The following is a 26,283-nucleotide window of genomic DNA, read 5'->3' as shown; positions in this document are numbered from 1 at the left end:
ATAGTATTATTTAAAATTTAATAACCAATAAAATTGTTGGTTACAATTTTAATTATTCTCTTTCAAAATAAAATAAAAAATATTTTACTGATAAATTTTGACTGACTTTTTGTTTTAAATTACCCTATCTAATTTATGTATTTGCATAAGTAAAAAGGTAAAAATAATTTTGTCAACAAGTAAAAAGGTAGATTGAAAAACCATTTAGCACGTTTTGGAAATGATTCATAAATATAAAAATATATTTTTATAATAGCCACAACTTATAAAGCTTTTGATAACATCAAGCTTTTAAAAATATTTAAGTAACATCTACCACTTTTAAATTCAAAATCTCCGCAACTATAATTCTAAATCTAAAGCATAAATTGATAGTCATTAACTATCTGGATCTAAAACGGGATTTGTTTTGCATGAAGAATAAGAATTGTTGTGAAATTTATTTATTATAATAATTTTATAGAGATAATATTTAAATGATTGACAAAAAAAAGATAATATTTAAACTATTTCATTATATTAATTAGTGTTATTATAAATATTAAAAAATCATTATTTTTCTCTTGAAGATATATTTATTTTAGACATAGATAATAATAATTATATTTCCAAATTTTTATTTTAGTTATTAAAAATACAACATTAATTCGAGTTTGAATAAAGTCGTCTTATCACTATTTTCCAAAATTTAAACTGCAAATATGGTATTTTCAAATTATCCTTTTTAATATGTTCAACTTCCTTATTATTTTTCTAAATTATCCCTTTTTAATATGTTCAACTTCCTTATTTATTTTCTATTTTTCACAGAAAAACTTAATTATCGATATTGTTGGTGTAATCTTATTCAAGTTTATCTTATCTTCTCGTTGATTTGCGAGGATTGATCTGTGAATTTTTAAAAACAAATTTAAGTTCTCAGCCGTTAAATCAGTTCTCATATCCAACGACCGTAAATTCTTTACCTCTTTCTTCTTGGCGAAATCCACACCGTCAATTATGACACGACAGCAAAATGCGAAAAATAATTGTTTCTGGTTGAGTGTGGTCCATCAGCAATTCAGCATAGACCATCTTTCTAGTATTATTTGCGTTAAACCCCAAAAGTGGTAATTTATAATTAATTAAAAACAATTAAGGTACTGGTTTTACAAAAAAAAAAGTACTCAAAGCTAATTTTTTTTTTTGACATCAAACGGTTATTTTATTACTCAAACTTGATGTGGCCTGGGTAATCATACCGGAATACAACAACCAATAAAATTTAACTCCCTATTGAAGGATCTAGCAGTCTTAGGTAAAAAATCTGAAATTTGATTGCGCGCTTGTGGAACATGTATGATGTTGAAATCCGGGAAGCATATCTGTAGTGTCTCTATCCTCTCCAATTACGTCGCAAAGCTTGACCAAGCATGAAACTCCTTTAACATTGCAATCAGCTCCTTGCAGTCCGTCCCAAAACTCTGACATTTTGAGTGCTGAAGCATATTCTCCATCGCCCACCTCAGTGCTTCTACTTCCGTATGTAAGGTTGATTCACGTCGAGTGAGATTTCTTGTCCCCATGAGCTGGGTCTTTCCACTACTGTCCAGCCAAACCCACCCACATCCACTATAATTGGCAGAGGCAGTCCAAGATCGATCCAGCAAGCATATATTACCCAAGCTTATGACTTGGGGATTCTCCATATTGTTATTTTGTACCACTGGTTGTGCCACTTCATTCGCTTCAAACCAGGCCTGACATTCACTTTCTGCATATCGAACTAACTCCAAAGGATCTCTGTCGATCCCCCTAAACAGTTTATCATTCCTTGCCTTCCAGATATACCAGATAATCCAGGGTACGGGTCTATGTCTTCTTCCGGCTCAATAATATTGTTTTTCCTCCAGAAAAGGTAGTCCATATTTGTGTAGACACTTGATACTGGAAATACCTCTGGGCTTGTTGGAGTTGCTGATAAGGACCAAACTTGTAGAGCTGGCGGGCATTCAAAAATGGCGTGGGTTACAGATTCTTCTAAATCTCCGCATCTTGGGCAGTAATTATCACATCTCATATTACGTCTCGCTAAGTTCCTTGTTACTGCCACATGACCAGTTAACAACTACCATATTAGATGACATATCTTCGTAGGTGCCCTTAACTTCAAAGCAAAGGCTTGAAGCTTGGTGATACTCGGCTCTAAGACCTCCTTCTCATCCTTCGGCTTTAATAAATTATGTTCCACCCAGTATCTAGATTTAACCGTATATTGGCCATTCCTTGTGTAGCTCCAGCAATAGGTATCGCGGCGATGAGCTGAGCTTATGGCCATGCTTCTTATGAGCGGTATGTCCTCAAGATTGACATAGTTTTCCAAAAGTCCAACATCCCAATCATTTGTTGCCTGATTAATGAGATCACTGACTCTTATATTGGGATGCATAACTGGCGCAACAGAGATAGCTGGCCTCGCTTGGGTCGTTGGGATCCACGGATCCTCCCACACCTTAACGTCATACCCTGAGTGTATCTTCTATCCGATTCCTAGTAGAAGCAACTTCCTCGAAGCAGAAATGCTAGTTCACACATAGGATGGGCTACTAGCATAATGTACTCGTAGTGGCAAACTTAATCTGTAGTATCTTCTCCTCAAAACCCGGGCAACCAATGAATCTGGAAATTGAACTAGCCTCCATAATTGGTTTTCCAGCAGAGCCAGATTGAACTCATGGATCATACAAAACCCAATCCCACCCTCCTCTCTTGGTAGACATACTTTTTCCCATTTCGCCCAGTGTATTCCTCTTTTTGGTGGGTTAGAGCTCCACCAGAATTGTGCGATGACACTAGCTAGGTTTTCACATATCTCCAAAGGGAGCAGGAAAGTAGACATGACATAAGTCGGAAGAGATACCAGAATAGATTTTATCAAAACCTCCTTCCCTCCTTTTGAGAGCCATCTACCTGTCCATCCATTTACTCTGTGCATCAACTTATCTTTGAGAAATGCAAACAATTTACACTTGGAGCCGCTAATGTCTTCCAGGATACCTAAGTAGGTTCCCATTCCTCCTTCATTTTGTATTCCAAGTGCATCTTTGATCTCTTTTCTGGTGGTTGCATTAATTCGCTTACCAAAGAGTAAAGGCGATTTATCAAAGTTGATACATTGGCCTGATGCTTTACCATATTTCTTGACTACTTTCATTACTTCTTCACATTCACGGGGCTCCGCCTTACAGAAGAAAAGGCTATCATCAGCAAAGAGAAGGTGGAATACCGAAGGACACGCGCGTGTGACACGCATCCCCGTTATCTTCCCTTGATTCTCTGCATGATTGAGAAGGCTAGCGAGCGCTTCCGTGCATAGAATAAAAATGAAAGGAGACAAAGGATCTCCTTGCCATAGGCCTCTACCAGGAACAATATTTCCTCTTGGCTGTCCATTCATAAGTACCTTATATTTCACCGACGTAATGCATCTCATTATCCAGGTGATCCAAGTCTCTGAGAAACCCATTTTACGCATGACCGCTTCGATAAATGACCATTCCATCCTGTCATAAGCTTTACTCATGTCCGTCTTAATGGTCATCCTTTTACTTCGTCCACTAGGTTTTGTTCTCAGCGCATGGAACATTTCCTGGGCAATCATAATGTTATCTGAAATCTGCCTTCCAGTAACAAAGGCTGACTGGGTTTCTGAGATCAAGCATGGTAGCACTTTCTTTAATCTTTGGCATAAGACTTTCGAAATTATCTTGTAGCTGACATTACACAGGCTTATGGGTCGGAATTGAGCCATGTCATTAGGCTTGGCCGTCTTTGGGATGAGACATATATTCATATCATTTAGTCCATTCACCACTGTTCCCTCAATAAGGAATTTATTAACCATAAGAGTTAAATCATCATTTACATTATCCCAGAATTTTTGATTGAAAAGCGCAGTCATCCCATCTGGTCCTGGGGCCTTTTCTGGATGCATAGCAAAAAGTGCTAATTTGACCTCCCATTTTGTTACTGGAGCTGTAAGGTTATCATTCATTGCCCCAGTGATTGTCGTAGGAACATTAGCTAGTGCCTCTGCAATGTCCTCTGGGTTAGACGATTCAAAGATCTGTCTAAAATAGCTAGTAGCAATGGCTACTAAGCCTTCTTCATCCTCGACTATATTCCCATCAGCGTCTAGGAGCTGCATAATTTTATTCCTTGCTCTCCTTTGCTTTGTCAAGGCATGAAAAAAATTTGTATTTCGATCCCCCTCTCTCAGCCAAAACACTCGACTTTTCTGTTTCCAGAATATTTCTTCTGCCTTAAAAGCATCAGAGAGCTCCTTCAACGCTGCAGCAATTTCCTCAGTCGTAGCATTATCATCTGCATACACACCTTCCACTTTTTCTTTAAGCTCCTCCACTAATTTCGCAGAGTTAACATTATGTTGTCTCCTCCATTCGCTCAAGGCTTTTCGGCAGCTTGAAATATATTCCATAATAGTCGCGTTGGGAGGAAGATCAGGAGATTTCCATCCCTCAAGAATGACTTGCCTTAGCTCATCGTTATCTAGCCATCTTTTATCAAACTTGAATTTTTTTGATCTTCTTATTGGCTTTATGAGTATATCTGCAAGAATCAGACGATGGTCCAATCTTCACAACCTCATATACTTGACAGACGAGTGGGAAAACTTCTCATGCCAATCCTACTGCTCTGTCTAAGCGACATCTAACAGTTGAGCCGCCTGCTATCTTCCCTACCCATGAAAGCATTTCTCCCGTAAAAGGGAACTCTAGCATTCCACAATCATTAAGCATCTTCTTACAAGGCAGGAATGAACTATCAGGCCGTTGTCTTCCCCCTACCTTCTCATCATGCCCTGTAATTTCATTAAAATCTCCTATCATAAACCAAGGTCTAGATCTTGTCGTTGAGAAATGCGTAAGACGTTCCCAAACTTTATCACGTCTTTCTAGTACAGGATCCCCATAAACAAACGTCATATAGACTTTTATTCCAACGATGACTGCTTCAATGTCAATCATACGGTTATTTGAAAATAACACATTAACTTGAAATTTATCCATAAAAAATAAACCATTCAAAGCTATTAAGAAAAAGGATATTCACACAGTTTATATATTACTACAGCGCGAATGTGAAGAGACCTAAAAATCATATCTTTAATCTTCCCCTATAATACCGACGAGAAAATATCTTTTTTCTTCTATTTAGTTGTGAAACAGAAAGAACCAATCTTCCTCTGAAATTTCGTTGATGGATCCCGACGTGATGGAGATCGATCCTCCTCCTTTAGCTTCAGCTTCTAGAACTCGTAAACCTAGAAAGGTTTAATCTTTCGTGCTCTTAATCCTCCACTGTTAATGGGTTTTCCAGAAGAGAAAAGGGTTTTTAACTGTGCTCAATTTTACTGATTTACCTGAGAAAAAGTGAACTTTATTTTTTTTACCCTTATTGCTTCGTTAATGCGTGATGATCATCTGGGTTGTTTCTGTGTGTTTAGGGTTTATGTGGGTTTAGTTTAATTTTGAATTTTGTTTTGTTTGCTAGCGTTTTACTATATGCTTCTACTGTTTCCCTTTGGCGTTGATTTGTTGATGTGTTCTTACAGTTTCCTGAGTTGTAATAGATTCGTTTTAGTTTTTGTTGTGTCACTTGTTTCTCTGTTTTATTTTGTCTGTAGCTCCTGAAGTAATGATCATCTGGGTTATCTCTGTGTGTTTAGGCTTTGTGTGGGTTGTTTAGGTTAATCTTGTTTTGTTTGCTAGCGTTTTACTATGCTTCTACTGTTTCTTTTTGCCGTTGGTTACATTGTTTTCTTACAGTTTCCTGTTTGTAGTATATTTTTTTGTTATAGTTTATGTTGTGTCACTTGTTTCTCTGTTTTATGTGGGTTTAGGTTAATCTTGAAGTGATCGATGTGGAGCAATATCATGTTGATAAGATGAACAAAGGGAAGGCTATACAAGATGGCCATAACCCCTTTAGTCATGTAGCTAATGGAGTGATGCCTATAGATGTCGATAGCTACACAGTCGTTCTAAATGATATCCCAACCGGTGTAAAAGTGGTGATGTCTACTACTCAGCCCTGTGAGTTTCAGAATTATAGCAGCAAAGGAACTTCTAAATCAAGTAGAAACAGTTCAAACTCGTTTCTGGCAACTCCATCTTCTGTTCCTCAGTCATTGGATTTTGCCTCCCTGTCAGCCTCCTTTGCTCAGAACAATCAAACGGTTTCCTCCTCTGCGGTTCAACCTGTTGATTCTGATGCTTCTGCTAGCTCTTCTTCCGCTGAGGCTGTTCCTTCAGCTCAGGCTAATTTTCTGAAGGACTTTAAAAGGTTTGACACTGTTGAGGATTTCTCAGATCATCACTATCTTTCCAAGGGGAAAGCTTCAAAACAGGTGATGATGGTTACAATCTTATCATCTCAGAGATTGTTTCTTTACTTTGGTATTCAACTTTTATCTGACTCTCTTTTATCTTATTAGCACTCAAAGACTTGGTTGAAAAAGGTTCAAGCAGACTGGAAGATTCTTGAGAATGATTTGCCAGGTTGGATTATATACTAATGTAGTAAATCAATGCTGGTTCTCTATGTGTTCTTAAAAAATCACTCTTCTGTTTTGCTAACAGAGACAATATTTGTCAGAGCCTGTGAGTCAAGAATGGATCTACTAAGAGCTGTAATAATTGGAGCTGAGGGAACTCCTTACCATGACGGTCTTTTCTTTTTCGATATTCAGTTCCCAGATTCCTATCCTTCAGTGCCACCAGTATGTCCTCAAAAACTTTATTCTATTTTTAGAACCCTTAGATGATGATTAGTTTCGTTTTATTGCTGACAGAAAGTTCATTACCATTCCGGTGGGCTTAGAATCAACCCCAATCTATACAACTGTGGTAAAGTATGCTTGAGCCTTCTCGGTACATGGACCGGCAACAAGAGGGAGAAATGGCTCCCACAGGAGTCCACAATGTTGCAGCTTCTCGTCTCAATCCAAGCACTCATCTTGAATCAAAAACCGTACTTCAACGAACCTGGCTACGAGCCCACCAAGGGGACTGTATCAGGCGAGGCTCACTCCAAAGTTTACAGCGAGAACGTCTTCATATTGTCGTTAAAAACGATGGTTTACAGCATGAGGAAACCACCCAAGGTAAAATAATTGGACAACTAGTTTTTTTTTTGGTTCTTTGAATATAATTATCATATTAAATAAATAAAAAATCTGAAGGTGTATAAATGCTAGTATTTAATATATAAATTAAGCGTTTATTGGTTCTTTGAAGAGTTTTAATAGTTCTGATGAATGTGCAGCATTTTGAAGAGTTTGTTCATAGCCATTACTTTGTGAGGGCACTTGACATAGTGAAAGCGTGTAATGCTTATAAAGATGGAGCTCCTGTTGGTTCCATTTTGAAAGGTGGTGTTCAAGGTATTGAGGAAACTAGCCAGAGTGGCTCTAAGAAGTTTAGGACCGATGTGGCTGCCTTTATGAAGACAGTTGTTGGTGAGTTCGTTAAGTTAGGAATCAAGGAGCTTGAAGAAAAACCTAAACCACCGCCTGTGGTTAATGCTAATACTGAGAGTAATACAGCTAACCGTAAGAGAAGCAGATCATCGAGGTAAAGCCAAATCCTCCATTTTGTTTTTTTTTTTAATTCTTTTTTTTCCCAAATTTATAATATGTTTGGTTTTAGAAATATTTTTTGCTTCAAAATATATATTTTTTTAAAAAAATGTTTTTGCTGTTTTATATTTATTGAAAACTTTGTAACCAATTATTTAAAGTATTTTTTATGATTGGTTGAGTTATATTTAATTTATATAGTAAATATATTTTCTAAAAAGTTAATTTTTAGTAGTTTTACTTTTAACTAATAAAATTATATTATGAAAAGTATATTTTTATGAGTACTATATGGGATTTGGGAAAATACAAAAATAATTCTCATATGTACATCTTTAGTAATGAAATTTCATGGCATTCTCTCAGTTTCAAGTGTATTATTGATTGATTACTTTTGATATTTATTTATTTATGTAATTATTATTTTTTCCTTTTTGGTGATAGCATCAAAGAATTTCTCGCGAATATCGGACGCTGCGTTTTTCAGTAAGAGTGAGGCGTGCAACAAACAAGTATAAAGTTTGAAGAAACACAGAGGGATGAAAGATTTGGTGAGTCGGAGGAATCTAACAAGGCGCAGAAGTTTGATCTATTATTATTAGATTTTCTTTAATCGTTTAGTATGTGGACAAGAAGTTTTAGTTTTTAGTGTTTTTAGTTCTGATTTACAAATTTAAGAGATTTCAAATCAGGCCTATTTCAAATCAAACAAACAAAATCGATTAGAGATCTCTTGGAGAAGAGATGACTTATCTATGGACAGCTAAGGACAATACAAGGGGCTTGTCATAGGCCTGGGCATTTTACCCAGACCCGAAGACCCGAACTGGAACCGACCCGAAAATACAGGTTCGGATCCGGGTCCGGGTCCATGCTAAGTACCTATTGGGTCTTTTTCTTTTGGATCCGCGGGTCTCGGTTCGGGTCTGGGTCCTACCCGAGATCCGTTCGGGTATCCGAAGTATTCGCAAATAATTGTATATACTAGGTATATTTGAGTGATTGGCTATATTTTTGGTATTTCGGATTTTTTTTAAAGTTTCGGGTTTGGATTTTCGGGTATAATTGTAGGTTTTTGGTGAAATTTTAGATTTTTAGAAAATATAATTTGGGTATTCAGGTAAAATTCAGGTATGTTTTGGGTTTTCGGGTCTGAATTTGGATAAATTTTTGCGGTTCTTCGGGTATTTTTAGAGTTTTCGGGTCCAGTTCGGGTATTTCGGGTCTATTTCGGGTCCTAAATACCCGAACCGACCCGGATCCGAAATATACCCATAAATTTTGGGTATTTTACGGGTATTGAAATTATAGATCCGAACCGACCCGGACCCGACAAGATCCGACCCGGAACCGACCCGAAAAGTTATAGGTATCTATATGGGTCTAAATTGCTAGGACTCGAAGGACCCGGACCCGACAATACCCGACCCGAACCCGACCCGAAGACCCGGATGCCCAAGCTTAGCTTGTCATTGTCATGAACCTCTTGTATTCTGTTTGATCGGGAAACGGTACTAAATGAGGGAACGTTTGGTTTTAGATGTGGGTTAAGCAAAGACGTCTTATTGATAATCGGAAAAGCGTTTCGTCGGTTACAAGGAAAGGAGATGCGTAAGGGAAAGGGAACCGGAGCTCGAAGAGCTTTACCGGAAAGATACAACACAGCGAGATAATAAAAGTAAAAACCCTAATCTAACCGCCAAGTATGTGTGAGTGATTTCGGATCTTCTTTACGTTGCACCCCTCTCCTCTTTTATAGTCGACTTGGTGCTCTTTCGTGATCTAGCTTGCGTCGCCTTCGTGGGCTTTTAACTCGTTGGGCCGAGAAACCTATGTTGCTTCGAGGAGCCGTCGAGCTGGATGCGTCTAGTCGATGTGCGATCGACTAAAAGTACTCTCGCGTCGCGCCGAGAGATCGGCGCTCTGGCTGTCGAGCCGAGCTGTTGCAGCATCTTATACGGGCCGGGCCGTCTATTCGTCGGGCCTTGAGGGATGGCCGAATCCATCCTCTACAGTAAGTCCCCCCAGTTCATCGGTGAGTGACGTTCTGTCGAGCTCGATGAATTTGGAAGGTTAATGGTTTGGAAGGATAGACGGGTCGTCGCAAAAACGTGGTGCTCGGTCGGCGTATCGCGAGATGTTGTCGTGTATCTCGTATTTTGTCGGTTTGATCGAGTCTCGGTTAAACCGGTTTCCGTCCGGTTAAACCGGTTTCCGTCCGGTTAAACCTGATTCTTACTTCGACCATCGATTTGATCTGGGTCTGAGCCGGTTATCGCAGGGAGTCGAAGCGACGCGCCAGTTTCTTGGGCGGCTAGATATTGTTTCGAGGCAAGTAGGCCCACATAGACCCTATGATGACGCCTCGGGGAAACGCCCCGCTCCTCCCCTTTAAATACTTGTCCACTTCTCGTTTTCTCCATTCTTCTCCGCATTATTCAGGTACTTTCTCTCTCATCCTCTCGGCTTCTCTCTCTAAATTGTTGTTGTAGAATAGATTGCGTTATGTCGTCTGGTGGGAGGTTATCTCGTGAACAGAAAGGGAAAGAGGTCGCGGCTGCACCTAGTCCCGCGAGAGACACGAGCGGGGTTCCGCTCGACGAGTTCGAACAAGTCCATCGCGAAGCGATGATGGACACTAGGAGTTTGGAGCTGTCTCAAAGGATTTTGGTTTCCGAGTCGCGCTTACATCGACGAGAAGTAGGAGGAGCTCCATCCGAGCCGCAGATCTGTGAAAGAGACGGTTCGACTGGTGCGGGAGACGAGGTCCCTCTCGTCAATTATGTACCGACGTGCTATTACCCTGGAGAAATCTTCGAGGAGCTCCCGGCTCTAGCTCCTGAATTCCTGCGCTCCCCAGATGTGAGTGGCCAGGCCTGGGAGAACGTTATCAAGACACGGTCGACTCCCGATAGCGTAAAGAGGCTCCTGAGGGAACGTCGGGGGCTGGGGGTGACTTTCCTGATCCCCTCGGAGAGTCAGAGGCCTTGGTCGGCGCCGGTCAGGTTCCAGTGCGTCTATGAATCTTACTTTCAAGATGACACGAAGCTTTGGTTCCCGATTCCTCGCCTAGTTACGTCGTATGTGAGGCGTCGAGGTGCGGCAATGAATTTCATCGGCGACTCGACACCAGTTCGACCCCAACAGTCGCGCGAGCGATCACCTCAGTAACAGATCAGCACAGCTTGCTGCTCACGACAAAGATAAGTTCTTTTATCATCACATGTTTTTCTTTTAAATCACACGTGTCACGATAGATATTATAGCTTTGGTTGATTATTAAACAACACAACTCTAAGCTGCTCACTCATATAACTTTTATGAAGATGACTCTTGTAATTGCTTTGCTGTTGGTGGACAATTATTATATCATCATATGCATTTGAGAGCACTAAATAAAAACAAGTTTGATAGCTTGCATATTAATTATGCAACAGTTGGTCATTTCTTTTGGTTTATATTGGTCTAATCATGATCATGCTTTTTGTGAACCAGAGCCAACAAGCGGCTGCCACCATCATGTCCTCATGCTTCGAAGGACGGCCCTCAGCTACGAGCTTGCCGGAAGCGGTACAAGTGGAGCAAGCCAGAACGTTTCTCAACGTCACAGCCTGACTTGCTCGGCACACGCGATCTCAGCACGAGACTTCGGGTCGGCAATAGTTCGGTAAACTTATATTTTAGGCACGAGTTTAAATTGAACTTGCTTGTTATTAAGCACGAGTTTGCAGTCGACTCGCTTATTGTTAGACACAAATTTACAAAAACTCGCCTTTGGCTAGGCATGAGTTTACAGGAACTCTCCTTCTACTAGGCACGAGTTCTCAGTAAACTCGCATTTGTAACAGCGTGAGTCCAGTAAACTTGTCATTCGCTAAGCACGAGTTTAAAGCAAACTCGCCTTTTACTAGGCACAAGTTCAAAGTAAACTCGTGTAAATCGTCGTAGGCATGAATGTGTCTAGTTACTTGTCTAATAAACCCTATTCGTAAAATTCATAGAGATCGAGTTCATTTCTCTCTACGAACTTGGAGAGGCTTACTGTTGGGGGTAGATTTACATCCTACCTCAAAGCCCATTAGACAATTAATTAGGCTCATTTTACTATGAAGCCTTAGCTTCTTACTTGTATAAATAGAGATATACTTCTGATCTTCTCTTCTCCATTTGAGACCTTGAACACTTCTTACAAAGAGTTTATGAATTCTTAGATTTAATTTACACTTGTAATCATACATGTAATACAATTTTTAATCAATAAACTCTTTTTGATGTTCATTTTCCATTTGATTTCTATGTTGATTTCTCTTAAGCCTCAAGAATCTAAGAAATATATTTCTTAAATTCTTTATTGTATGAATCCGACAAACACACCATTTTCGGTTCAAACATATTCTCTTGATCTCCCTTCGTCTTCGTGGTTGTTGCCTTGTACAACAAGCAACTTTGGTAGTAGGGCTTTGGTGCGATTTCTTTTTCCATCTATCTCGGAATGTTGTAATCATAGATCGGTCGGGGTGATTCATGATTGTTTGGTACATCACGATCCGAGGACGTTGTTGTCTTCTTTGGTCGAGGCATGCTCCTAAGAGTGGTTGGAAAATGCAATCTTTGATGATGTAATTACACGTATGGTCGATCGCTGAGGTTGCTATAAGAATAACGAGCAAGATGCAGAGGCCAAGCACGGTGATTATTTTTTTTATTTTTTTTGAAAAGGACGGTGATGAAACTAAGCATATCTTTTTCTGAGCTCATCATTTTCTTGCGAGAAACGAGTTCAAGCTCCTTTGTTCAATAGTTTAGGATAAGCCAGGGGGTGATTTGTGTTGATATTTCTAAGGTTAAGGTTTGATTCAAATTAATTTCTTATGCTTTCTGACATTTTTGTTTTTCTAATTTATCTATTATATTAAAATAGAGTTGAACCATTTAATTAATCATTTAATGTCATATTTGATAATTTACATTAATCGGTCAAATATAATATATTTCTAGAAATCTTAATAATGATATTAGAAATAAATTAATTTCAACTATAAATTTAAATTTTATTTTTTGGTTCTAACAAAATCAGTTGAGAAAAAATCCAACAAAATTTTACCCAAAAAAAAAAAAAAAATATATATATTATATCATAAATTAATTCATTTAATTAGCAATATAATATTATTATAAATTAATAAGAATGCAAATTTTATTATAAAAGAATCTTTGCTTTTTTTTTATAAATTTATAATTATAATTTGTGTTATATTAAAATAGAATGCTATACGAATTAAATATGCTAAAATTAGATTTAATTGGTAAATGCCTATTTTATGTTTTCTTAAATGTTTTCCTTGAAAGAAAAGAAAATCCGGTTGCAAATCGTCGACTTATCATCTTTCTATTTTTTGTTTATTTCGTTCTGATCGTAACTTATCATATCGTATCTAAGGCCATGTTTATTAGTGGTTCTTGAAGTTTTTAACTAAGAAAAACTAAAAATCGTATTTTAAATATCCCACCCTAAAAATTCCCCAATAATCATGTCCGAAATTTAATTTCCAAAAATATGAAATTACCAAAGGAAATGCATTTTGTGGTTTTTTGGGAGAAATGTGATTTGGAGGTTTTTTTAAATGAAAAAATGCATTTTTTTGGTGGGAATTGTGTTTCACAAAAGAACCGGCAACTCACATTTTTCTGAAAAACACGCAAAATATATTTCTCGCCAAAACCACAAAGCGCATTTTTCACAAAACGACCAAATCACATTTTTTAGAAAAACGCATTTTTCCGCTAAATCACAAAACTACATTTTTCACCAAAATCGCAAAATCGTAATTTTCTGCCAAAATCACAAAAAGTATGTTTTCCTGCTAAAACTGAAAACATATATGTTCTCACCAAAATGCGTGTTTGAATTTTTGGTGGGAACATATATTTTTTTTTTTGCCAGAACCGTAAAATTACATTTTTTCGCTAAAACCACAAATCACATAAAACCGTAAAAACACATTTCAGCCAAAACTGCAAAACTACATTTTTATGCTAAAACTGCAAAAACGTATTTCCTGCCAAAACTGCAAAATCGAATTTTTTGTTAAAACCACAAAAACTATTTTTCTGCCAAAATCATATAAATATATTTTTCCTTCAAAACCACTAAATTATATTTTCCACAAAACTATATTTGAATTAACTATATTTTATTTAGTAAAGTTTGTTATCTGATTCCATATTAAAGTGATTTAACAAAATTGAGTTTGGTCATGTAAATCTAATTTAACCGGAACAGACCGGTCCTTCGCTGGCACGTCCACCGGTTTTATTAAATAAACAAACTCTCCACTGAACACACTCTCACCAGATCAAACAGAAAGACCGCTGCTTGATTAATGGCACTCTCTTCTTCTTCATCTACTCAAAAGACATGGATCGTTCACGGTATCTTAGCCGGAACAGCGATCGCAGCGGCGATTGGCGCGCGTGCCTATCTTGGTCGATCCAGGAAATTCCGGAGCCGGGTCGTCGGAATCATCCCCGCCCGTTACGCTTCCTCTCGATTCGAGGGCAAGCCTCTCGTGCAAATCCTCGGCAAACCCATGATCCAGGTTCCTCCTTAGTCTAGTTTATATACATATATGTATATAACTCTCAGCTTCTTCGTGCTTATGTGTTGGATCAGAGAACTTGGGAGAGGTCGAAGTTAGCTTCTACGCTTGATCACGTTGGTAATGTGGCTCAGATCTCTACTCTTTATGGCTCTATACATCAAAAAGTTGTCTACTTGATGGATTTTAGATCTCGTCTACGATGTTAAGTTGCTTGAGTTTCATTAATTGTCATGTTTTTGGTTGGAATATATCTTTAGTTTTGTCGGTAACCTGTGACCAGTTGAGATTACAAGATGTCTGGTTTCTTGTTTTTACATAGTTTGATCTCTAGTCTTACTGGTTCTATGATAGAAAAAAATGTGTGCTTTATGGATCTAAGATCTCTTCTGTTACCTCCTTGCTTGACTTTCATAAGTGCATTGTTGGAACTTGGTAGCGCTGCGGATTCGGTTTTTTCGGGTCGGGTAATTTTCGGTTTCGGGTAGTTTGGTTCTGTCACAATCCTACCGTACCGAAGTAAACAGAAAAAATTGGTTCAGTTCGATTTTTGGTTAATTTCAGGTTTTAATTTTATTTCCAGGATAACCGATTTTTTGGTTTTGGTTAGATTTCGGTATCATTTTCTAAAAACTGAGATATTTTTAGTTAAATTCGGTCAGTTCGGTTAAATTCGGTTATCTTCTCTTAGTTTGGTTATTTCAGTTTGGTTAATTTCGGATAATTCAGTTAGTTATTTTTGAAAATCGAAAACCGTATTGATATAACCAAAACCGAATCATTTTCAAAATTCAACCGAACTCAAAACCGAAGGTTCGGTTCCGTACGGACAAAATCCGCAGGCTTAGAACTTGGAAGTCCTTTCCTTTTCGTTAAGTTGTGTCTGCTGAGATTAAAAATGTCTGTTTTGTTGTATGTTTGACTCATCAGTTGTAGCAACGGATGATGAAAGGATTGCGGATTGCTGTCGTGGGTTTGGTGCAGATGTCATCATGACTTCAGAGTCTTGCAGAAATGGTCTGTATGCCATTTTCTTCTGTCCCCTAATTTGGTTTGTTCTCTTGTCTTAAGCTCTGTATCATCTGGTCGATCTGTAGGTACTGAGCGGTGCAATGAAGCACTTGAAAAATTGGAGAAGAAGTATGATGTGGTTGTTAACATTCAAGGAGATGAACCACTCATTGAGCCTGAGATTATAGACGGTGTTGTCAAAGCACTTCAGGTCTTTATCTTAGTATACTATTGGGATGTCCTCAAACTTTAGAAGCTGTTGAATATTGTTATTGTGGTTTTTAGGTAGCACCTGATGCGGTGTTCAGCACAGCGGTGACGTCATTGAAACCAGAAGATGGACTTGACCCTAACCGAGTCAAATGTGTAGTGGATAACCGTGGCTACGCTATCTATTTCTCCAGGGGTTTGATTCCTTATAACAAGTAATATTCTTTTGTCTTATTATATACTTTGCATATATGCACAAATTGTAATCAATTATGTTTTGTGCGGTTTAGGAGTGGTAAAGTCAATCCAGATTTTCCTTACATGCTTCATCTTGGAATACAGGTGCCTCATGCTTCTCTCCTTATTATATAAGTGATTTCACGTATCTATTATAGTCTATTTAATCTCGGGTACGGTTGCTTTCCTTGTTCTTAGAGCTTTGATTCAAAGTTTCTCAAAGTATATTCGGAGCTTCAGCCAACACCATTGCAGCTAGAAGAGGATCTAGAGCAGCTCAAAGTCCTTGAAAATGGCTACAAAATGAAGGTAACAGAACCCTTTCCCACTATTTTGATAAATTCTTTTAACCTAAAAAGTTGATTTTCACAGGTTATAAAGGTGGATCATGAAGCTCATGGAGTTGATACACCTGATGATGTCGAAAAAATCGAATCTTTAATGCGCGAAAGAAACCTCCTCTAGTCCACATAATACAGAGATCCTATGCATAATGTCTCCACTGTCTACAATAGGCTAATTCTCCCTAAATATTATCTGTTACTTGTTTGTAAACATTATGCAAGTATGGCGACTAAGTTTAAAAGCGCAATCAGAAACGAACAATACAAAGATTGAGTTTTCAAAATTATATGTAACTAGAAAAACTGTAGAATCACAACCATACCTAAGCAGCAAAATATTAATTAATAAAATTTCAAAAAGGATGTACATTACTTAGTAACTCTGGTGCAAACGTTTCTCTAACTCACCTTTATATATTTTTCTCAAAAATAGAATAACTTTAAAAACAGAGGTAAGTTTTACTTCACTATATTTTTCTAAAGTAAAGTAATACTATATTTTCTCAAAAATATATGAAAACAATATAGCATTTTCTATATTTAGATATCTAAATACTAGTATTTCACTAATATCGCATTACAGTGAAATTCAACTCTATATTTGTAGAAATATATAAAAGTGTCTTAGAAATGATCTAACAATCTTGATATTAAACATCGAAATTAAGCATTTAATATTATAATATTCCGCAAATTTTATTGCATAAATTCTAAAATCAGATGGTTTCAGTATTTTGAGGCTTTTCTTATCTTGATTTTATCTATAATGTTGTTTCATAGTAGCGATAAAAAGGATAGATTGTATTATCTGTGATAGTATCCTATTTTTAATATGCCAAAAATTTCTTTGAAGTATGCAAATTTAATATATATATATATAAACTTTCATTGGAGGCATCATTAATTAGTTTATATTGAGATTATTAATTAATTTATAATTACTTAAAATATTTGAAAAATATACATACTTCATAACTACATAATTTATTGAGTAATAAATTTCATTCTAAGAAGTATTAACTCAATAGAAAATCGAGAAAAATCATAGTAAAAAATAATAAAAAATGATCAAAGGATGGTAAAATATAACATAGTACACTAAATTAATAAATATATGACATTTATATCATGCAAACAATCAAAAATAAGAAATTGGAAAGTGATTTTCCATGATGAAAAATAAATATATAAAGAAAAGAACTAATAATCATGAGAAAAACTCGTCAATTTAATTATTTCAGCAAAGGAAAAAGTAAAACATAGTAGTGTTATTACTCCCACTCTATAATACTAACCCAACATAAATTCTTTTTTAACTCAACAGAAAAAATATTAACTCACTTTTGACAAAAAAATAAAAAATTAACTCAACAAAAATTTGAGGAAAAAATTAGTAAAAACTAGGAAAAAAACAAACAAAATATAGTAAAGAAAATAATATAAATTAATGCATATATGCACTTATATCATGCAGCCATCAGAAAGGAAGAAAATGGGACAACAACCACTTCAACCCTAATTATATATATATATATATATATATATATATATAACAGTTCTTTTTTGTAACTATATAAAACAAACAATATACAATTCACTGTATAAAACATGCCATGCTAAGCCCTTTATCAAAAGAAAAAAAAAACATACCATGCTAAATATGTCGAGTCTCCAAAAAGCGTAGGTAAACCAACTTGCGCCATTAAGGAATGTCGGCATCTGCTGTTAAGAAATATAGCCAATGAAATCAGAAGGACATGTTTTCAAGTTTTTGATCTTAATAACTTAAATCTGTTTTAACCATAACAAAATTAAAAGTTTGTCAAAAATAAAATGCTGAAATAGTTAATGAACAGTCATTAAGCACTTCGCACTTCAGACTTTTATAGATCACATATTCAAGGAAATCAAAGAAATAGTGAGATAAAAAAAATCACTTATATCAAAAAAAAATTTCGGCTAATCTTGATTTTATTAATCATTGTCAACAATTACAGAGTTTAGTAAGAAGGATGGACATATATGACACACCCCCATAGATTAATACAAATAAGGAAAAACTTAGCTAATATGTCAGCTTATATCTAGTTGTTGCTCTAAATTTAGTAGAATATTATTACAAGAATATTAAATTAAACAGCTATTTGTTGACACATATATATTATGCTCACTGGACTATGAGTACTGTCAAAAGATTCAGCTTGCACTGGATTCAATTCAAATTCGTCACGATGGATCAATCTTCGATTATATTGTGGATTTGCAATCGAAATTTCGCGTAGACTAGTTTAATCCGGTTTTACACTCTGATTTATGTTGAATTGTTTTTTATTTAATTTGGTTAGAATGTGTACATACAATGTCCCTATACTTCAATAAAATGCGAAACCAAAAACAGTTTGACAAAATATCTTGATTATGTTTTACTAGTTACATATATAAAACTAGGTGTTTTCCTGCACCATGTGTAGTAATAAAGTTTTTAAATTTAAATTATATTTAAAAATAAATTTATTAATATTGTAGATTTTATTATTTTCTTACCAATATTTCAATATAAATCTGATTTTATTAAACATGAAATTAAGATAAATAAAAATTTTACGTAAATTAAATTATGTTTTAGAATATATACATGTATATATTTAAAATTATAATCTTATATAGATTTTTTTCATCTATTCCTTTTGGTTAAATATATTAAATAAACTTGTATAAAATTTAATATAGAATTTCATAATTATAAAAAAAATTAAAATTAAACAGTATTTATAAAATTTTAGATATATAAAAGAAACTAATGATATTTACGATAAAACTTTATAATTTTTTTAAAAAATTAAGAATTTTATTTTTATTTTTTTTTAAAATGTAATATAAAAATTATAATTAAATAATATTTCAAAATTTGTAATGTCATATTTGATTATATTTATTTTCATGATGATGTATGAGTTATTACTATACTTTAATAGTGTACCAAAAATATAATTCAACATTGAATGTAATGTATGAATTATTACCATATTTTAAAATGTTTACTAAAAATATAAATCAACATTAAGTATAATTATTCATGTCATTAATTTTAGTAGTTATGTCACATTTTTGTGAAAAATGATTATATAGAAAACATGTGGCAAATAATAGATATAGGATGATAAATGTAAATAAAAAAAACTTAAACTAAAAGAAAGGAGATGGCTTTTTCACCAAAAAAAAAAACAAAACTATAGGAAAATATGCAGTATTATAATGAATCAGACAGGGCTTCGAACCATTTGGATCTTTCGTAGTAAAGTTAAGGTGCTTTTTATTTATTTTATATCAATAAATCTTTTATATTTTTGGATCTTTTTTATATTTATATCTATAAATTTACTTAATCGAAAATACATTTTTTCAGTAAAAATATATTTCATCTGTTTAAACCCTTACAATAAAACATTTATATTTGTTTGAAATAAAATTTAATGTTTTAAATTTTAAATATATTTTAATAATAACTAAAATTTTATTTTAATTTTAAAAAGATTTAAAATATTATAGGATTCCATTCTAATAAAATAATAGCAACTGTTAGTTTCATAAATTGTTTCTGTTTTGAAAAATTATATATATATATATATATATATATAAATTTTGATAGTTTAAAAGAATTAATAAATAAAATAAGAGTAAAAGACAAAAATAGCACTAAATCAAGTTTTTGTTCCCAAACTAGCACTCAAGGTCAAAAGTCACAAAAATAGCACTTAATGTTTTATCAAAAGTCACAAACTTAGGGTTTAGAGTTAAAAGGTGGGGTTTAGGATTTAGGGTTTAGGGTTTAGGGTTTAGGGTTTAGGGTTTAGAGTTTAGGGTTTAGGTTTTAGAGTTTAGGGTTTAGGGTTTAGGGTTTGGGGTTTAGGGTTTAGAGTTTAGGGTTTAGAGTTTAGGGTTTAGGGTTTAGAGTTTAGGGTTTAGGGTTTAGAGTTGATAAATGAGGTTTTGGGGATAAGATTTCAAATTTTGAAAAATAAAAAATTAAAATTTTCAAAGGATAAACTTAAAAATGTGCTATTTTGGTCATTTTAGTTTTGGAGTGCTATTTTTATGATATAAACTTAGAAATGTGCTATTTTGGAGATTTGCCCATAAAATAATCACCAATTTAAAAATTAATATTTTGAAATCTGACTTAGATTTTATTATACAAATAAAAATATTCTTATCTATTATTTATAAAATACATCTCGTTTGTTAACATCCCTTGACTTGTATTAAAAGTAGGATATATAATGAAATTCACGTTAGAAGTATTAATAATTAAATAAAGACAGCTAACAGAGGAAGTAAGAAGAGGGAAATGATGTTAATTGGTCAACAATTTAATTGTAAATTCATTAAAACTTTTTGAAGCTTATAAAACGAGACAACGGAAGCTTTAGAGCATCTCCAATGTAAAACTCTATTTTTTGCTATAAAATAGAGTAAAAGAAAAAATAGAGTAAAATTGCTTTAACCCAACTTCATATCTCATTCTATAATGGAGTAATGAACAAAAAAAAATAGACTATTCTATTTATGGAGTAAACTCTATTATGGAATGGAATATAGAGTTGGATTGGAACATTTTTTACTTAATATTTTATTTCATTTCATTTTAGAGGAAAAAATGGAGTAAAGCTGGAGATGTCCCATGAATCAGGTATATTACAGATCAAAAAAAACAAGAGAAAGAGAGTCAGAGAAAATCGCTAGATGGAGAAAAAGAGTTTGTACGGTTTGGTAGTAATGCTAATGTACGGTGGGTGTTGGCTATAGTCAAGGTAAAACTACTTAACCTGCATCTCACAAACTCACATAGATAGATTAATATAATCAATTGTCATGTTCGTTGACATCCAATGATTGGATGTATGTACGTAGGGGTAGTGAAACGGATACGTGACAAAGCTGAATGGGATGCAATTCTGGCTGATGCCGATAATTACATAGGGCTTACAGTAACGTCCCCGTTGTGCTGTGGTCCATGTGCTATACTGTACGACCAAGTGGCTCAAATTGTTGATTCATTCGGAGTCCGGATTCAGTTCACTGTAGTCAACATTTGGCAGCTTAATATCTTATCACCTTGGATACCATTTGTATTTACTCCAACCGTCATAATTTCAGACATGGAAATGTAATAACTCGTTATGAAAACCTTTTGGACTGGGGTAATTTTTATAATCTATTAGTCGGCTCAAGTACATTCAGCTTCGCCTTCGCCCAGCCCCTCCGACGCCGACTTTGCACTGCCTCCTCATTCCGCCTAGTAAATTATAGTCATGTCTTGATTTAATAACGTCACTTTATATGTATTATTGTGTTTGCTGCTTCCACTTTAATTTATTAGGTTAATACAATTGGCGGAATCAATACCATTAAAAGATAATCATTTCATTAATGAAAATTACAGTTTCTCAAAAATACCTTTATTTTTACAAAAATTAATAAAATTCATTAATTGCATTTAAGTCTTTTGGTTTTGGACATACAAATACACTTAAATAAATCTATAAATAATGGGCATATATATATTTAAAATATATACTAACTTTAAATTTAATATAAGCATAAATATATTATGAACTATAAATAAATTAACAAACATGAAAATATCATTTTCTTAAATATATGTATCAATATTCAAAATAGATCATTTGAATATTATACAGATTTTCAATACAAACCAAATCATATATCCTACACAATATATCATATACATATTTGAATATCATTTTTCCATGTATAATGTCATACATAATATTGATATGACAATTATGAGTGTTCAATAATATTTTAAAAATTATATTAAAATCAATTTTTAAATCTAAAATAAAAACACAAACTTATAATAGATTATTAATAATGAAAATAAACTAATATTTTCATATCAATAAGTTTTTTTTATATTATCATTTTTTTTATTTGGATAATATAATAAAATTTCATCAAATTCTAAGGAATCACTAATTTATGTAATATTAAAAAATATATGAATAATTTAATTAATTTTTTTTAAAATACTATCAGATATTTTGTGTTTTATCGGATCAATGGTATTAGATTGAAGGTTAATAGTGAGTTTTTGGTTTTTACCGGGTTATTTTTAATTAACGAATTTTTCATTAAATCCGAACCGGATTATATACAATGTATCGGGTCTATAGTTTCAACCATGAATCTAGGTCGGATATGAAAACAAATCTTAAAACTCAAACATTATTATTGAACAACTACCATATTTTGAACAAATACCATATTTTGAAAATAAAAAAACAAATGATAAAAACATAAAAACTCAATTGTTATGGTTCGAAACAAAAATAATGGTAGTTTGTAAATCAGTTTTCGATCAATAAATGAAAAAAAAAACCTCCCGCGCCTTTTAAGCGCATGTCAAAATCTAGTATATATTTATATATATACAGTATGTGTGTGTGTTCATAATTATATTTGGTGCGTTAAAATCATGCATTAATATGTTAGTCATTAAAAAGTATACCACTAGTAAAAAAACGCTTATAGACACGATTGGTTTTCGTTGGTATAGCTCTTTTTCGTCGTTATACGATTGTAGCCTATTTTTGGTTCGTAGCAAAACCATATCAACTTGCTACGATTTTTGCAATGAAATTAAAGATAGCAAGATGCCACGATTTGACACGATAAATGTTGTATCAAATTTGCTACAAAATGTCCGATTACTTTCGTGCCGGTTTACCGCGAAATCTAATACGACAATTTTTGTGGCAAAGTTGGCAACTTGCCATGAATTTGCTACGAAATGTTTCGTCGCAAAATGCTACAAAAACAGACACAGATTGTTTCTTGTGTTTCTTTCTTTTTTCTACGATTTAAACTTTGTAGCTATGTATTTTAACTATTTTTAAAAAATGTTAATTAGGTTTTTTTCAAACAGAACTAAATTTTAATTTTTTTTTTTTTTTGCAAACAGAAACCAAATAAATATTACATTCAACATTCAAACATAGTTTCAAAAGGTTCAAATAACACATATTACATAAACTTGTTTCTGGGCAAGTAACAACAACCACATATAAATCCTACAAACCAAATTCTGCACTGCACCACTTATCTAGGTCAGCTTGGTTGTTGGTTATGAGATGTTGACGTTGTGATTGACCTTGAGTTTGAGACTTATCATGAGCTGGGTATGGAGCTTGAGCTTGACGGTCAGGATGAGGCTGAGTTGCTTGTGTAGTTGAGGCAGGAGGAACAGAAGCTTGAAGCTGGAGAACTTGGAGAATCATGTTGAGAGTTGATCTTTTTGCAGCCATCTCTTCGTTGAAGTCACTCTTGAAAGCATGAGATCAGCCTTGACTTCATCGGTGGTAGTCTCTATGCCACACATGCGCATCTCCATGTCCAGGCTTCGCTTGAGTAAGGCAGGCACAAACTGAGAAGTAGTGGTGGTCCTGAACTGGACACTTCCAAGTCCATAAAATGTTTCTCCCTTGCGTGTCTGTCCATGCTGAAAAAAGACAGAAACACAAGAGAGCATAAACATAGAGAACAGTCAGTCATACAAAAGCAGTCTATTTCAATATGCGAGTTCAATAGAAGAATAAGAAACATAATCATATACTATCACAGGTTTTATAGATAAAAAAACTAAATAAGATAATAATAAGAAGAAATGAAGATTATGAACGAGATTATTACCTTGATGTATTCTTGGTTTAGGAGAAGGCACTTTGAAGTTGTAGTGCCAGAAGTTGAGCACATTTGGCTTTCACCAACCGGAGATCCATCTTGTGTCATCATCTCTTCAACCACTTGCTCAGTCTCCATAACCAGAGCCTCTGCTCATTTGTCTATGAAGGAACCATCTGCATATGTGTGAGTCTTCCTCACAAGGTCTGGACATGAAGGTGGTTCCTCCAAACCTTCATCAATTATCTACAACAAAGGGAACAACCGGAAGTTAGACAGTTAGCAGTAACATAAAAAGGCAAAAAAATGTAAGTAAAAAGAGATTAAAAAAACTTACCATACGATACTCAATATTGGCAAAAGTCTGTGGTCCTGCCCATGCTTGTGCATCTCTTTCCCTTCAGGAGCAGAAGTGCGGGAACTAGCTGCTGATTGGCTCTTTGATTTAGCCTAATATGTTGACCAATTCACAAGGATTGTTTCCCAGTCTTTAGGATTGATGTACCTAGGTTGCTTGCGATGTCTCTTTCTCAAGCAATCTCTCCTTTTCTGGCTGATGCGGCCACATATTTCACTTAATTCTGTAACTTCCATTTGAGGAAGATCTCATCGTGGAACTGATATTCCCAGTAGTAGTTTTGCTACAAAAGAAGATAAGTTAATTGTAGTTAGCAAAATCATTGACGTAAGAAAGGGAAAGGAACACTTATGATGAATGATTGCCACCAGCTATCCTTCTTCTCTTGTGGAACTAATTTCCAGGTGGACCAAGGCCCCCCAGTAATTTCTCTGCCATGTTGCTTGGATAAAAGCATGGACTTCAGGATCAATGTCGAACCTGAAAAGACAATGTTAAACATGAGGCAAATATTGCAAGGATGAAGAATTTTTACAATGCCCAAAAAGGGATTCAGAATCCCATGGATGGAGGGGAATCCTAATAGGAAGAGACATTTTATTGAAAAACATGGGATGGCTAGTTGGAGATGGAAAATCTATCAAGGCGTGACACGATCCATGGCTCAATCTTACGAACCAAGAGCGACCTATGGGACCAGCACCAGAGTGGTGCTCAGATATCTTAGTGTCAGACCTTCTGGATCCGGACACTCGTGAGTGGAACAGAGACCACATCAGTCTGATCTTCCCCTTCCTGGAAACCACGATACTGAGTATGAAACCGAGCCGTCTAGGAGCCCCTGGCAAATTGAAATGGCTCCATACAAAAGATGGAGAATTTTCTACCAAGACAGGGTACATCGCCGCTTTGGAAGCACGATCCAATGCCTCCGATAGACCAAGACCATCAGTTAACTGGAACAGGAGAGTTTGGAATCTCAAGACCGCCCCCAAAGTCCAACACGTCATCTGGAAAGCTTTGAAAGGTGCTTTACCAGTAGGCGAGAGGTTACTTGCGCGACAAGTACCAGTAGATCCATTATGCAAGCGCTGCGGTAATCTCGAATCTATTAATCATCTCCTATTTCACTGTGATTTTGCGAAGAAGGTCTGGAAACAGGCTCCATTCCTGCAACGTCTGGACCAGAGAGGATTACTATATTTGGAAACGGATTGGATGGGTTTGGTTGAGTCAACATGCCTCCCACCAGTGGGGATTGTGACAACCCAACTAGCCCCCTGGCTCGTCTGGTCGCTATGGACATCGCGCAACAACTTGATATTCAACAACAAGATCGTGACAATAGAGGAAGTTATATCCCGGGCAATCTCTGCAGCAAAGGAGTGGCAAAATGCGCAGGGCCAAGATGAACCGAAGAAGCCTTCTCAGCGTAAGACAGAAGACGTACCACACTATGATACTGTCCTTCAAACAGATGCAGCATGGGCTGAGACAATAAGAACAGCTGGACTGGGCTGGGCTATCAAAACCGCAAGAGGAACTCAGAGATTCTCAAGCTCTACTACCTTTGTCACATCACCACTGATGGCTGAAAGTTTAGCAATGAGGGAAGCGATCAAGAAGAGTAAGGAGCTGGGGATCCGGCGCTTACGGTGCGAATCAGACTCATCACACCTGATTAAAGCTCTCAGTTCATCTTTTGAACCTCTGGAGATTTATGGCATAATTTCTGATATCAGAATTGAGGCTAGCTATTTTGATGCTATTTCGTTTTGTTGGATTCCTAAAGAGAGGAATGTGGATGCTGATTCTCTAGCAAAAGCGGCTTTACGCTATGTAACAACTGACTCGTTCAGTTAAACACTTTCTAGTTTTAACGAAGTTGAGTCCCCCAAAAAAAAAACATGAGGCAAATTAATATCAGTTTGGAGCATTAAGAACAATACAAGACTACAACACTTAAACAATGTATCAGACTTATAACAAGACTACAAGACTACAACACTTAACAAATATCAGAATTCTAACACACTACAAAACTTTACACTTTTATAAAACTAAAGTAAAAGTTAAATTCGAGACATTACCAGCATTGTCTTAAACATTCACAGACGGTCCACTCAGAGGGTTGACCATGCATAGGTAAAAGGTCTTTATGATGTTGGAAAAAGAAAATAA

At 35.2% G+C, this 26,283-nt stretch overlaps 2 protein-coding genes across 2 annotated transcripts; both read left to right on the top strand.

Annotated features, from left to right (window-relative positions):
- The first annotated feature begins 5,130 nt into the window (after window positions 1–5,130).
- Window positions 5,131–8,330, top strand: LOC106376752 (putative ubiquitin-conjugating enzyme E2 38). Its single transcript, XM_048750570.1, has 7 exons — window positions 5,131–5,331; window positions 5,903–6,409; window positions 6,497–6,560; window positions 6,642–6,781; window positions 6,854–7,165; window positions 7,327–7,634; window positions 8,084–8,330. The coding sequence occupies exons 1-7, from the start codon at window positions 5,260–5,262 to the stop codon at window positions 8,127–8,129; spliced, it is 1,449 nt and encodes a 482-aa protein (XP_048606527.1). The 5' UTR covers window positions 5,131–5,259; the 3' UTR covers window positions 8,130–8,330.
- A 5,644-nt stretch (window positions 8,331–13,974) lies between these two features.
- Window positions 13,975–16,327, top strand: LOC106376753 (3-deoxy-manno-octulosonate cytidylyltransferase, mitochondrial). Its single transcript, XM_013816871.3, has 8 exons — window positions 13,975–14,238; window positions 14,313–14,358; window positions 15,169–15,255; window positions 15,336–15,460; window positions 15,535–15,674; window positions 15,750–15,801; window positions 15,895–16,005; window positions 16,069–16,327. The coding sequence occupies exons 1-8, from the start codon at window positions 14,023–14,025 to the stop codon at window positions 16,159–16,161; spliced, it is 870 nt and encodes a 289-aa protein (XP_013672325.1). The 5' UTR covers window positions 13,975–14,022; the 3' UTR covers window positions 16,162–16,327.
- Window positions 16,328–26,283: the final 9,956 nt, after the last annotated feature.

The sequence above is a fragment of the Brassica napus genome, chromosome C3 (assembly GCF_020379485.1).
Source record: "Brassica napus cultivar Da-Ae chromosome C3, Da-Ae, whole genome shotgun sequence".
Lineage (NCBI taxonomy): Eukaryota > Viridiplantae > Streptophyta > Magnoliopsida > Brassicales > Brassicaceae > Brassica > Brassica napus.
This window is presented reverse-complemented; position numbering and strand designations above follow the sequence as displayed.

What these genes read in the sequence shown, in the direction of transcription:
- LOC106376752 (XM_048750570.1), top strand. Translation starts at nt 5,260, where the DNA reads ATGGATCCCGACGTGATGGAGATCGATCCTCCTCCTTTAGCTTCAGCT. An exon ending in TCTTGAGAATGATTTGCCAG is followed by an intron (nt 6,561 to 6,641) that starts GTTGGATTATAT and finishes TTTTGCTAACAG; the next exon opens with AGACAATATTTGTCAGAGCC. An exon ending in CCTATCCTTCAGTGCCACCA is followed by an intron (nt 6,782 to 6,853) that starts GTATGTCCTCAA and finishes TATTGCTGACAG; the next exon opens with AAAGTTCATTACCATTCCGG.
- LOC106376753 (XM_013816871.3), top strand. Translation starts at nt 14,023, where the DNA reads ATGGCACTCTCTTCTTCTTCATCTACTCAAAAGACATGGATCGTTCAC. An exon ending in GTGTTGTCAAAGCACTTCAG is followed by an intron (nt 15,461 to 15,534) that starts GTCTTTATCTTA and finishes TGTGGTTTTTAG; the next exon opens with GTAGCACCTGATGCGGTGTT. An exon ending in GGTTTGATTCCTTATAACAA is followed by an intron (nt 15,675 to 15,749) that starts GTAATATTCTTT and finishes TGTGCGGTTTAG; the next exon opens with GAGTGGTAAAGTCAATCCAG.